Genomic DNA, 13,805 nt, shown 5'->3' with positions numbered 1-13,805 from the left:
GCCCCTAGCTACCAATTAGATTCCACCTTTAATTTTCAAAAGAGTCTGTGAGGAATGAAAGGTGGAATCTGATTGGTTGCTAGGGGCAACTGAAACAGTTTCACTTTACTCCATGTTAGATAAATGTCCCCCATAAAGTGTACATGGTGGGTAGCACTAATTCTGATTGACAAGCAAAGAAGTACGTTAGAGGCTTCTTTACCTATCAGTCACCCCTGCAGAGCACGCTGACAGGCAAAGAGTCATGACTGGTTACAGGCTGGGCTCCAATCTCCGCCTTTATGCCTGGTTCACAGTTTTCTCCCGTCGGATTAAAAGTTTTTTTGCTGGGAGGAAGGAACCCCAGATACGTTTGGGAAATCTGTTATAACTAATAACTAACGAATTGGTTCCCTTTAAAGGGGTTACCCAAGTATTTTAGTAAACTGTACAATGAATGTCCACTATCAATGTGTTGTGAATTTACCCTTAGGGTAGCTTCACACCTACTGACTGGGAGCGTAAATCTCGCTGCGAGTATGGCAGGTCCTGGCAGTTCACTGTCACTACATACTCGCAGTGGTCTGAACGACCGCTGCGTGTATGTAATTCTGCTGGCCCCTTAACCCCTTCGGCTCCCGCTCTGCTGTGTCTGTATATACATTACCTGTCCCCTGCACGGGGTCCCGACTTCCTGCTCTCACACCGGGCCAATCAGTGTGTTGCCCAACCGCAGCCACTGATTGGCTGGGCAGGAGAGCAGGACAGCGGGACCCTGTGCAGCGAGGACAGGTAACGTAAATACAGACAGAGCGGGGCAGGAGCCGAAGGGGTTAGGGGGCCAGCAGAATTACATACACGCAGCGGTCGTTCAGATTTACGCTGTAAGTTGGTAGGTGTGAAGGCACCCTTATGGATATAACTGTGACCTACTGTTTGCTGTCCATAGAACGGCTAATATAATGAAGTTTGTAGCTGTCCCCATGTGTTACTAAGCCTGCTTTACACTCTGCCCATTTATTGTTTCTTCTGGAAAAGCTCCCACAGATAAGGGAAGAGATTGACCTTTTGGTCTTTATCAGGCTGGTATACACCAGTATACCTTTTTTTTTTTTTTTTTTTTTTAAATTTTGTGTCATTTTTGTAGTATTGGAGCCTATGAGCGCCTGGTGTGTTAAGTGATGAACTGAAAAGAATAGCACACCATAACATAAATTTATTCTGTTAAACATTCTTGTTGAACATAAGCGTAATAACCTCTTTACCTGCTATAGGCAAAGCTCCCTCGTGGTATCCATCAAGTCAGGCCTCATCTACAGAACATTGATAATGTTCCCCTACTGGTCCCACTATTCACTGACTGCACCCCAGAAAGTGAGTAAAGTTTAAAATATAGAAAGGACAGCAATGGACCACTATTTGGTGTTTTCATACTTATTTCTTTTGTAGCTATGTGTGAAATGATCCAGATTATGCAGGAGTATGGGGAGGTAACGTGTTGTATGGGGAGTTCTGCAAGCATCAGGAACAGTGGCTTGTTCTTACAAAGTGATATCAGGTTAGTAGCATGTCTAACTTTTTTTTTTTTTTTTTACACTTATGTTATTTTCTATTTTTGATCTATTTGATCTATCATGATGTGTATAATAATCAATTTATTCCAACTGTAGTTGGTATATAATTTCTGTTAACATCTCTGCCCGTTTTATGTTTACTCACCTTATGTCTTTGTCTGTGCTCAGAAACTTGGTAAATCCTGGTCACCCTATCTGCTGCCCTTCTATTGTTTAATGTTCTATTTTGTCAGCTGTTCACTCTTTTATATAGAATATTGTGTTTTGCTTCTGGTCTTGTGACACTGTGCTTCCTGATCAGCAATGAGGCCCTGACCAATCAAAACCTTTGATATGTCAATGAGATTTTTTTTTTTCTAGATGGCAGTTCCCACTCACAGTTGCTTTGTATGTAGTGACCCTACAACCTTCAAGATTTGTCATCAGGGAAGGCAGGGGTCATTTATTTTCCAGATAGCACAACAGAGAGTAAAGGATAGGAGTGTCCAGAATTAGTCTGTCAACCTCTAAGTAAAAGAACAGGCAAATCTGTAAAGTCTAGACCAGCTAACCCAGAGCCAGAAGCCTGTGGGCCCAGCAAAAGGAAGCTGACCAGAATTGTACACACACACACGTTTTTATTATGTCCTATAATAAACTTTTCCCTTTGCGTGCACTTTACTTATGATGACATTTAATTATTTATCACTTAAAGGAGAAGTTTGGCGAAATTTTTTATTAAAGTATTGTACTGCCCCCCAAAAGTTATACAAATCACCAATATACAAATGCTTATAAAGTACTTTTTTTCCCCTGCACTTACTACTGCATCAAGCCACAGCCTGCACAGCTCTGGGAGCCGGGTTGTGACATCGTCATTTTATCCAGGAAGTGAAGCCTTGATGCAGTAGTAATTGCAGGGAAAAAAGCACTTTATGTACATTTCCCGTAAGAAGTGCATATTGGTGATTTGTATAACTTTTGGGGAGCAATACAATACTTTAATAAAAATTTTCGCCTGACTTTTCCCATTTATTTTTTACCTCCTTCATCCTGATTTGTCATCTTTGTCTCCTATTGTTTAGTATTTCTCTGGATCCATTGTTTCCTTCTCGTTGTTCCTGGGATATGTTTGGATATATGAGCGGTTCTCTTAGGGTAAACACATCAGAGGAGTTGTCTCCTTTATACCTTTCGGCTGCACTGAACAGCCTGCCTTGTTCTATATCCTTTAGGCAGGAGGAGAGTGTCAGCATTATCCGTCTCATTGAACAGGTCAGTAGTTGTATCTTTGTGGTTTAAAGGCTTAAATTACTATATAGTATTACTACCATAGAGTTTGAACTGAACACCAGCCATGTTCTCAGATACAGCACCAACACCTTTTATTTAGGGGTATGTGATTGATTGATTTATTAGAGTATACATTACAGATGAGTAGACTTACAGTAAGTTACATGGGTTGTATTCAAGCTTTCCAGGCAGCCGTAGGGCTGCATCCATCTTCTCCAGGCTATGGGATTCAAATACCAAGCAATCAGGTTTATGTGAACCTGAACTTACTGTAATACTCATCTCCACTATACATGTATTAGGCTGGGTTCACACTACGTATATTTCAGTCAGTATTGTGGTCCTCATATTGCAACCAAAACCAGGAGTGGATTAAAAACACAGGCTCTGTTCACACAATGTTGAAACTGAGTGGATGGCCGCCATATAACAGTAAATAACTGCCATTATTTCAATATAACAGCCTATGTTTTAAAATAACAGCAAATATTTGCCATTAAATAGCGGCCATCCACTCAATTTCAACATTGTGTGAACAGAGCCTTTCTGTGTTTTCAATCCACTCCTGGTTTTGGTTGCAATATGAGGACCACAATACTGACTGAAATATACGTAGTGTGAACCCAGCCTTAGGCTGCGTTCACACTACGTATATTTCAGTTAGTATATTTCAGTCAGTATTGCAACCAAAACCAGGAGTGGATTAAAAACACAGAAAGGATATGTTCACACAATGTTGAAATTGAGTGGATGGCCGCCATATAACAGTAAATAACTGCCATTATTTCAATATAACAGTCGTTTTTCTAAAATAACAGCAAATATTTGCCATTAAATGGCGGCCATCCACTCAATTTCAACATTGTGTGAACAGATCCTTTCTGTGTTTTTAATCCACTCCTGGTTTTGGTTGCAATACTGACTGAAATATACTGACTGAAATATACATATACTGACTGAAATGTACGTAGTGTGAACGCAGCCTAAAAGTGTAACCATACTATCAATAATCAATCTATTTTTTAATGTTCATTTACAAAATATAAACTTTTTTTAATTAAATTCTTTAATGTATTTTATTATTGTAATCAAGGCTGTGGAGTTGGTAAGCCACAGCTCCGACTCCAACTCCTGAATTTTATCAGGACCAACTCAGACCTCGACCCAGATTCCTAAATTTTAGCAGGACCGACTCCTGCTCCTTCATAAATGGCCAGTCAGATACCAGGGGAGTTATTTATCTGACTTCTGAGTGAATAAAGGAATACTGTATATAAAGCAGATTCTCCTGTGTGTGCATTGATGCAGCCAGTCTCCAGCCTCCATGTCCTGAACTATTCACAACTAGACTAGATGGAGCAGGTGGTCTTTTCCTGCTAACAGTCTTCTATGTTTCTAACTAAATAGTCACCATACTTAAAGAAACACTGCTAACAATGACAGATCCCTGTAATATAGAGGTCAACCATAGTGATATACAGGGGGTCAAACATAGTGATATACAGAGGGGTCAAACATAGTGATATAGAGGTCCACAGTGATATAGAAGGTCACTGTGGGGGCACGCGATAGAGCGCACACACACACACACACACACACACACACACACACACAGCATGCTGCAGCCATAGCAAACACACACACCCACACAGCCTGCTGCTGCCATAGCGCACACACACAGCCTGCTGCAGCCATAGCACACACACACAGACACAGCTTGCTGCAGCCATAGTGCACACCACACACACACACACACACACACACACTTGGCTTGCTGCAGCCATAGCACACATACACACAGCCTGCTGCAGCCATAGCGCGCGCGCACACACACACACACACACACACACAGCTTGCTGCGGCCATAGCACACATACACACAGCCTGCTGCAGCCATAGCACACATACACACAGCCTGCTGCAGCCATAGCACACATACACACAGCCTGCTGCAGCCATAGCGCGCACACAGCCTGCTGCAGTCATAGCTCACACACAGTCTACTGCAGCCATAGCGCGCGCACACACACACACACACACACACACAGCCATAGAACACTGAAGAAAAACACACAATCTTCTCCCGGAGAGAAAACACCACACTGAGGACAGAGGTTACTGCTACACTACTTATGTCTTCTCCTCCTCCTCTATATTACACAGGATATCTTCATATTACACTGCTGCTCATAAACAGTCATCCAGCATCCAGGAAGAGAACAGTACAGATCTCCCCCCACACAATGGACTCTTCCAGCTCAAAAACAAACTGCCAAATAGTGACCGACAACTTTTCCATGACCACCCTTATGTAATAGGGCCAGTGTCCTATTAGAATGCTGCTCATAATATATATTCATGAGCAAAACTTGTAAAATTCATATCAAAATTCAATTCTACATTTTTTAAAGCTCCAACTCCAGCCAAAACTAGCTCCGACTCCAGGACTCAGACTCCACCACCACAGCCCTGATTGTAATCTGGCCCTTTCTGTGTAACCCCCTCCCCCCAATTCATAAAAGTAACATGGCTATGCTCTGTATACTGTGTATAGATGGTAGAAGAGATGACAGAGAACCCATGGTGCTGACAGTGTAGTGTAGGTGCATGGTGCCTGTCCTAAATGCATCTTAAGGCCCTATTCCACAAAACGATTATCAGCCGTTACGGCCGGTAATCGTCCCGTGGAATAGAAGGCCACCATCAGCCAACATCAATCATGTCGGCTGACCGTTGCAGTCGTTTGTTTTTTAACATGTTGAAAAACAAACGACTGATACAGCAACAATCTGCTGCTGAGAGCGCTCGTTTGCTTCTCAAGTCGGCCCGTGGAATAGGGCCTTTAGTAGTAAATTTTATGCATAAATTTTATTGTCCCCCTTGAAATCACATTGCAGGGGTGCTGATGAGACATGTGACAGGTGCAGCATTTAGATGTTTAAATGACTGACATCAGTGGGATTACTGATGTCAGTCATTAGCAGCGGGTGTCTGCAGCAGGCACCCGCAGCCCCTGAGCCCTCTCCTTAGCCCCTTCCCCTACCTAGCTGTTAATAAATGTGGTGCAGTCAAGAAGATTAAATTTAATACTGGCTAATGGTGCAATATATATGTATATGTTATGTTTCTTAATAAAAGCAATTTTTTGTCCTGTAATAACAACCTAAGTCACATTTTTGTTATGATATCTAAGAACAAGTAAAATAGGTTGACAAGGAAAAAAACTAATGGACACTTAACTGGTCAGTAGTATGCATGTTGCCACACTGTCATATACATTATACATGGATTCTTTTTGTTGTTGTGAAGTCTGCATAGGAGATACCAGAATACTCATGTGGATGTTGTATATTCAGCCATACTGTCAATTTCTCTTTTCACCCTTGCTTGGCCTAAATTCTTATTTGTACTTATTACAGGCTCGACATGCAACATATGGTATCAGAAAGAGCTTCCTTTTCCTCTTACAGTGTCAGCTTACCCTTGTGATTGTGCAGGTAAAAATCACTGAATCTTAGGTAGGTTAGATCATCTTTATTCACCTTTTATGGATAAGTACACAACAGACAAAAAGGATTACATTTTTTATTAAAAGAGAAGTATAGTTAGTAGAATGATAGCTTATGGGCATAGGGTGTATCACAAATTAGCCCATTCTATTCTTTGCCTAATATCCAGTCCTATCCTTGGCACGATGGGGCAGATATACTGACAATGGTGCACCTTGGGTAATGTTGCAGTCATCAGTAAGGCACATATTTTGTTGATAAATATTGCGTAAGTAAATGAATGCAGGAAAGTTTCTGAAATAAAATGATAAATAAGCCGTGTCTGGGAGTTTTCCCTTAAATGAGTCATGTAAAACATGAAATATGAAGCAGTGGCTTCATAAATAAGGGGGAGTCTTATTATATATATCAGTGTGGAATTTATGGAATTTATTATATATAGTAGGATTCCACCTCTCATATGTCAGAGGCTCCATGTAAAAAGGAAAGCAACAACCTGATGTGCTGTGAGTAACTACTCCATTCCTCTGCACCAGCTTTGGTAACTGTCCCCCTATGTATACAGTTCATGTCGTAATACAGCCATGTACACGGAATGGTTATCTTTGTGTGGTGGTAAGGAATAAATAATAATTATAATGAAATAACTAAAGCTTTTTTTTACTTTCCCTTAGTTTCTGGCCTGTGTAATCCAGCTACCTCCTTGCCTCAGTACTACAGATATTTTGTGGCTCTCTTGTTTCTGTTTTCCATTACTCAGGTGAGACTGCCAACCTGTTTGATAAAATGTGTATGTGGCTCATGGTGACATAAAAAGAAGCTATGCCCTAATCCCCTGCAGCTGCTGCCCTGATGCTCCCAGAATTCTCTTGTCACTGCTACTTCCAATGGTGTTTTGTTGCCGCAAGAACTACTTCACCCAGCAGATTACCGGTTGAGGTGGGACACTGATTTTGATTGGCTGAGCAGGCAGTTGTTGTGTAGCTAACGTTGTCAGGGAATGGGAGCATCATATGTTATTTTGACATTTGAGACAAATTAAAAAAAAAAAAAAAAATATATATATATATATATATATATATATATTGTTTTATAGCCAGACAACCCTGTTTAAACAGTTAGCCAGGATTTAATAAAAACAAACATAGTTGCTTCTAAAACCAGTGCCAGGCCTTTCATCTGATTGTGTGTTCTGTTACAGCCCTGCTTCATTCACTTGAATAGAACTGAGCGTCAATGCCTTACACGAGGCATTACACAAACTGTGTCGTTTCTGTAACAAAGCTGCTAAGTTTTTAATCCTAAATAGCACTCTTTAATTAATATGTATTCTTATGATAAATATCAACCTTTACAACAAATAGTACATTTTGCTAATTGCTCCCCATAAGTCTAATATTAGCTGTCTGATCCATTTATGTTCCATAATATGTTTTAAGTGGCATAGGAGCAGGTATTGCAGGTAAGGTTTGTCTGTTTGGTATTCACACACAAGTGTGTAATACGGTTAATATTCCTGTAGGTGTCTGTAATATGGAAAATGATTTAGCTTTAGATATGTGGTCAAAACTAGGGATTTTGCAGTTCTGTGTATTGACAGTTCTGTGTTAGTGAAGACTTCAGAACAGAAGGATTTAGGGGTAGTGATTTGTGAAGTGCAGCCAGGCGGTTGGGAGAAAGCTTATAGAATGCTGGGCTGTATATGTAGAGGCTGTAAAGCGCTTTATAGGCCTCACCTACAAAGACATATAGATTAAAATAGAACAGGTCCAAAGACAATGGATGGTCTCAAGCATAAAACATATCAGAAAAGACTTAGTGTCACTGGCGTTAAAATTTTTATTGCAGAAATCAATAGTCCAGGCGATTTTAAGAAACTTTGTAATTGGTTTTATTAGGCGAAAAATGAATTTTTATCATGAAAAAGCAGTTTGAAGCTCTCCCCCCTGTCTTCATGGTTTTCCTATGGAGAGAGAAAGTAAAAGCAGCAAAAACAGGACAACAAAGAGTTAATTTACTCACATCCCGGGCTCTCTCCTGTGACATCACCACTGAGCTATCTGACCTCTAATTAGGGCTCTGAATAGCTCCCCTGCTGAGTAATCCTTTGTTCTTAGCTCTCAGCTGCCCACTAATCTCCTCCTCCCCCCTCCCCTCTTCATAGACCAGACAGATCTGACTGATGAAAAAACAGTCCAGATTTTCTGATTCTGAGGAGTGGATGACAGAAAGGAGAGGAGGGGGGAGCTGGGAAAAGGCTTTTTACATGCAGATAATGGCAGATTTGCCTAATAAACCCAATTACAAAGTTTCTTAAAATCGCCTGGACTATTGATTTCTGCAAAAAATTTTTTACGACAGTGACACTTTAAAGGGTTATTTCGCTCATGTAAAATACATGTTAAATAACCCCCCTCCTGGAGACTAACAATTTATTCCATACTTATTACCTTTTCTGTCGCATTCTCCAGTTCTGAGCCTGCTGTTTTCCGTTCTGTTAAAGACACAGAACTGGGACAAGGAAACAGAAAAGGTAATGACATGTATGTAATGAATTATAAGTCTCCAGGGGCAGGGCTGTAATACCAGCTGCTGCTGCCCTAGGCACTAAACCTCAAGATGCCCCTTCTTCACTCGCCAATAAGCATCATGATTTTCTAGTTTCTGAACATCTGATCCGTCTTAGGCCGCGCTCCCACATTTACTGTACGTCACCACATGCAGCCAAAACCTCAAAATTCTCACCACAGGATTGGTGGGTAATAGCTCCAGTCGTCACAGTTAACACTGCCACACCTGACCTGAACAATACAACCATACTGTAACTGGATAACACCGCCATACCAGACCTGAAAAATACCACCATACTGTGATAGGATAACACCGCCACACCAGACCTGAACAACAACGCCATACTCCCCCCTCCCCCTCAAAAAGACACCAGATTTAATGGCAAGCCTTAATGGGAGGTGGAAGATGCTGATGCTGCCCTAAGCACCGGACCGTGGGTGCCTAGTGGTATAAACGGCCCTGTCCAGAAGGGTGGATGATTTAACATGTATTGAACCTGAGTGGAATAACCCTTTAACCCCTTAGTGACCCATGACGTATCTGATACGTCATGGTACCGCGGGGGGTGTTCAGAGCGGGGTCCCGCCGGGACCCCGCTCTGAACGGCGCTGATCCCGGTTGACATGTGCAGCCGGGCAGTGCCTCTATTAGCCGGCGTGGGTCACGTTGCCGCGCCGGCTAATTAAGCCTCTTAAGTGCAAACCTGACAGCTGCACTTAGAGGCTTTCCTCCGTGCATCCCTGGTGTCTAGTGGGGCGGATCTCCCCCCCCCGCCATGCGATCGCGGGGGGGAGATGCGTTCTTCTGCCCGTGCCGGGCCTCAGCGTCGGAATGACGCTAATCCCGTCTCGGCAATAGATTGCTGTGGCCTGCAGCAGGCCATAGCAATCTATGACCGATCTAATCGATCTTTGCTGTGTATATACACAGCATTGATCTCTATGAGAGATCAGTGCTGTCTATATACAAGTCCCCCAGGGGGACTTCTAGTTAAAGTAAAAATAAAAGTGAAAATGTTTTTTTATTAATAAAAAATCCCCTCCCCTATTAAAAGTCCAAATCACCCCCCTTTTCCCATTTTATAAATAGAAATAAATAATATTTGGTATCGCCGCGCGCGTAATCGCCCGAACTAATAATTAATCACATTACTGATGTCGCACAGTAAACGGCGTAAGCGCAAAAATTCCAAAGTGCAAAATTGCGCATTTTTGGTTGCATCAAATCCAGAAAAAATGTAATAAAAAGTGATCAAAAAAGTCGTATATGCGCAATCAAGGTACCGATAGAAAGAACGCATCATGGCGCAAAAAATGACACCTCACACAGCCCCATAGACCAAAGGATAACAGCGCTATAAGCATGGGAATAGAGCGATTTTAAGGAACATATATCTGTTAACAATGGTTTGAATTTTTTACAAGCCATCAGATAATATAAAAGTTATACATGTTACATATCGTTGTAATTGTAACAACTTGAGGAACATGCATAACCAGTCAGTTTTACCATAGGGCGAACGGCGTAAATGCAAAACTCCCCAAAATCAAAACAAATTCCTTTTTTTTTTTTCAATTTGACAGCGCAAATGATTTTTTCTCGGTTTCGCAGCATATGTTATGGAAAAATAATGCCTGTCATTGCAAAGTACAATTGGTTTCGAAAAAAATAAGCGCTCATATACATCTCTAGGTGAAAAAATGCAAGTGCTATGGACTTTAAAACATAAAGTGAAAAAAGAAAAAGTGCAAAAACGAAAATTGGCTTTGACCTTAAGGGGTTAAGGAACTAAACTCATGTAGTCTGGAGAAAAGTGGGTGCATAACAAAACATTTAAATATTTTAAGGAGTTTAATAAGGTTCAGGATGGAAGTGTTTTTAATAAGAAACTTGAATACAAAAACAATGGGACAATCTGAGGTTCCTTAAGGAGAAGATCAGGAGAAACATGAGAAAATAATAATTTACTGAAATAGTGGATGCTTGGAACAAACTTCCAGCAGATTTGGTTGGTAAATCTACAGTAACTGAATTAGGGTAGACTAGATGGACCAGTGATCTTTTTCTGACAGCAATCTGTGTTTCATGGAAGCAAGCACTGAATCCTACAGCCTTTGACAATGATCATTGGCTGATCGTGTCTTTAGGTCCTGACCTAAAATCATCAGCCGCCATCCACGCATCGCTGCATGTAATTGCAACATGCAGCCAACGGCTGATGAATCTGTAAAGAAAATATTAAACTGTATACGTTACCTCTCCACGCTCCCCGGTGTCTTCCTGGCTTCTCCATTCTCTGGTACAACTTCAGAGCGAGTTTCTGAAGTGACAGGCTGCTCAACCAATTACTGCCCAGGATGGGACTTCCGCATCCGGTGATTGGCTGAGAAACCTGTCACTTTAGAGACCAGCTCTGACGTTGTGCTGGAGGCTGCAGGGAGTACGGAGAAGCCAGGAAGATACCAGGGAATGATGTCCGTGCAGCACAATAATTGAGCCGTGTAATAGGCTCAGTAAACGAGCACCGATCTAGCAGATCAGCTCTCATTTACTAAAGTGATTGGGCTGTGTAATTCGGCTCAAGGTTTTCTGAGAGGATGGGGGGGGGGTCTTTACCTTGTTTGGATTGCGAAGCTTATCTTGAGGCTCATAGCTTGCAAGTTAAGAGCCCAGGCTTTGTTGCTCCACCTCATCTGCACAGAGCACATGGTATACCCACCACCACTTCCTGTGTTCCATCTTGCTGTCTGTTACTAGAGTCAGATTTCCCCTGACTTTAGGCAGAGGACATCAGATTGCAGAAAATGGAGAAACCTTGTGGTTACAGCTGTTTTTCTGCTGTTCTCCATTTTGATAAAGGAATTAATTCACAAAAGGGATGATATCCCCCCCCCCCCCTTGTTTATTCTGAGGGAATTAATTGTACCAAAGTTAGGTAGATTTAAAGAAATTGTCCAGGCTTAGAAAAACATGTCCGCTTTCTTCCAGAAGCAGCACTTGTCCTCTCTTTGCGTGTAGCTGTGCAGCTTTATTCCATTGAAGTGATCGGAACTGAATTGTAATACTGTGGTGCCTTGGATTGCGAGCATAGTACGTTCCGGGACCGTGCTTGTAATCCAAACCCAGTTTACACAGTGGTGTACAGTGAGTACAGTGCTGTAGACCCCATGCTCCTCCCCCACTCCCCCTCCCACCCAGTACAGGGAGCTCTTAAACCAAGTCACAATTTCAAAAAACTGAGTTCTTTTTGCAAAACACTCTCAATCCAAGTTACTCTTAAACCGAGGTATCATTGTACCACAAATAATCAGGGTTTCTATGTTTTTTTTCTATTCCTGGATATCCCCTTTACAGAGGTTGGCCATTCTGTTATAAATTGTGCTCTTTTTACCCTAAAAGGTTGAGGCACTTACTAATTCTCTCTTTTAATTTTGCCATGATTTATTGAGGCTTATGTTTCATCTGTATTCTTTAATGAAGTTGTAACAGTAACACATTTGTAGCAAACAACCCATTGTGGATAAGTTTTTGTTATATAGGCTCATGCCTAAATCTACTAACTTAAATTCAGAGGAAGAGCAATATGGCCTGGCTTGAGACCATGCAATAGTGTATCTCATACTGCTGCAGTGTGCATTATATCTAACAATGGAGCACTTCTATAAATGTTTTGCTTTATTATTTTGTCAATAATTGTCTACACAAGATTTCACCCCATTATTTCATTTATAGACTGCTTAGTACTGCTCTATAATGTCATGTATGCTGTTGCTACTTTCTAGAGTGTGTATAGAAGAGAAGGATTCCCTATCCTGGGTGTGTACAATGTATGGAAGCCATCATAGAAGTTAGGCTGCATCCACCAGCTCATGGAGAACTGTAAATTAGCAATAAAGCTTTAAGAGCAGAAATCTAATGAAAATGTGATATACAAGTTATACAATGGCCAGAATTTATGCTGCCCCTTATTTACACGCACATGACAGCTTATCCTGTTACCCAAATGGACAGCAATGCTTTAAAATGACACTGTCACCTTTTTTTTGCATTCTGACATCTCTACACAGCTGTAAAGGGTAAATTTAGTGGTTTTCATACCTTTTTTTTTATATCATATGTCATGGTGCTTGTTCAAGTAAAAAGTGCCCTTTTATCAAGTGCAGATTGTATTAAGTGGGCGGGGCCTTGCGCCATTGGCACCACTTAGCCCCGCCCACAACGCTAAAGTTGGCCCCCGCCCCCTTGCCGGCCATTGGAGCAGGCTGGCTGAAAGGTCTAGACCCCACCCCCTTTACGTCGGCCAACCAATGGGCGTCAAGGGGGCGGGGTCAACTGTGCCATTGTGGGTGGGGTGAAGTGGCGCTACTGCCGCGAGGCCACGCCCACTTAATACAATCTGCAGTTGATAAAAGGACACTTTTTTTCCTTAAACAAACGCCATGACGTATGATATGAAATAAGGTATGAAAAACGCTAAATTTACCCTTTACACCTGTGTAGAGATGTCAGAATGCACAAAGGGGGTGACAGTGTCACTTTAAGTACACATTAACCAGCTTATTTCTTTCTCATGTTCTATAGTGTCTCTCTGCTTGGAAAGCCATCTGACAATTCTATAATGACTGTAGCAACTGGGAAAAATCTTCAGTCTATACCCAGAAAGGTAAATCCAGGATGTAAAAAAAAGCAATCAAATCAAGTGTTTTGTTTGTGGACATTGTGGAGGAGATTTATCAAACTGGTGTAAAGTGAAACTGGCTCAGTCCTCCCTAGCAACCAATCAGATTCCACCTTTCATTCCTCACAGGCTCTTTTGAAAATGAAAGGTGGAATCTGATTGGTTGCTAGGGGCAACTGGACCAATTCTACTTTACACCATGTTTGATAAATCTCCCCCTTT

The 13,805-nt window shown here is 41.6% G+C and overlaps 1 protein-coding gene across 4 annotated transcripts in view; it reads left to right on the top strand.

Moving 5' to 3' along the window:
- TMEM94 (transmembrane protein 94) overlaps window positions 1-13,805 on the top strand; it is a 63,143-nt gene that overhangs the window by 44,629 nt on the left and 4,709 nt on the right. For all 4 annotated transcript variants that reach the window (XM_069952912.1, XM_069952913.1, XM_069952910.1 and 1 more), the window contains exons 22-27: window positions 1,254-1,353; window positions 1,429-1,537; window positions 2,618-2,807; window positions 6,245-6,322; window positions 7,009-7,094; window positions 13,487-13,568. In XM_069952912.1, coding sequence (XP_069809013.1) covers window positions 1,254-1,353; window positions 1,429-1,537; window positions 2,618-2,807; window positions 6,245-6,322; window positions 7,009-7,094; window positions 13,487-13,568 — 645 coding nt within the window. The remainder of the gene's footprint in view (window positions 1-1,253; window positions 1,354-1,428; window positions 1,538-2,617; window positions 2,808-6,244; window positions 6,323-7,008; window positions 7,095-13,486; window positions 13,569-13,805) is intronic.

The sequence above is a fragment of the Dendropsophus ebraccatus genome, chromosome 14, assembly GCF_027789765.1.
Source record: "Dendropsophus ebraccatus isolate aDenEbr1 chromosome 14, aDenEbr1.pat, whole genome shotgun sequence".
Lineage (NCBI taxonomy): Eukaryota > Metazoa > Chordata > Amphibia > Anura > Hylidae > Dendropsophus > Dendropsophus ebraccatus.
This window is presented reverse-complemented; position numbering and strand designations above follow the sequence as displayed.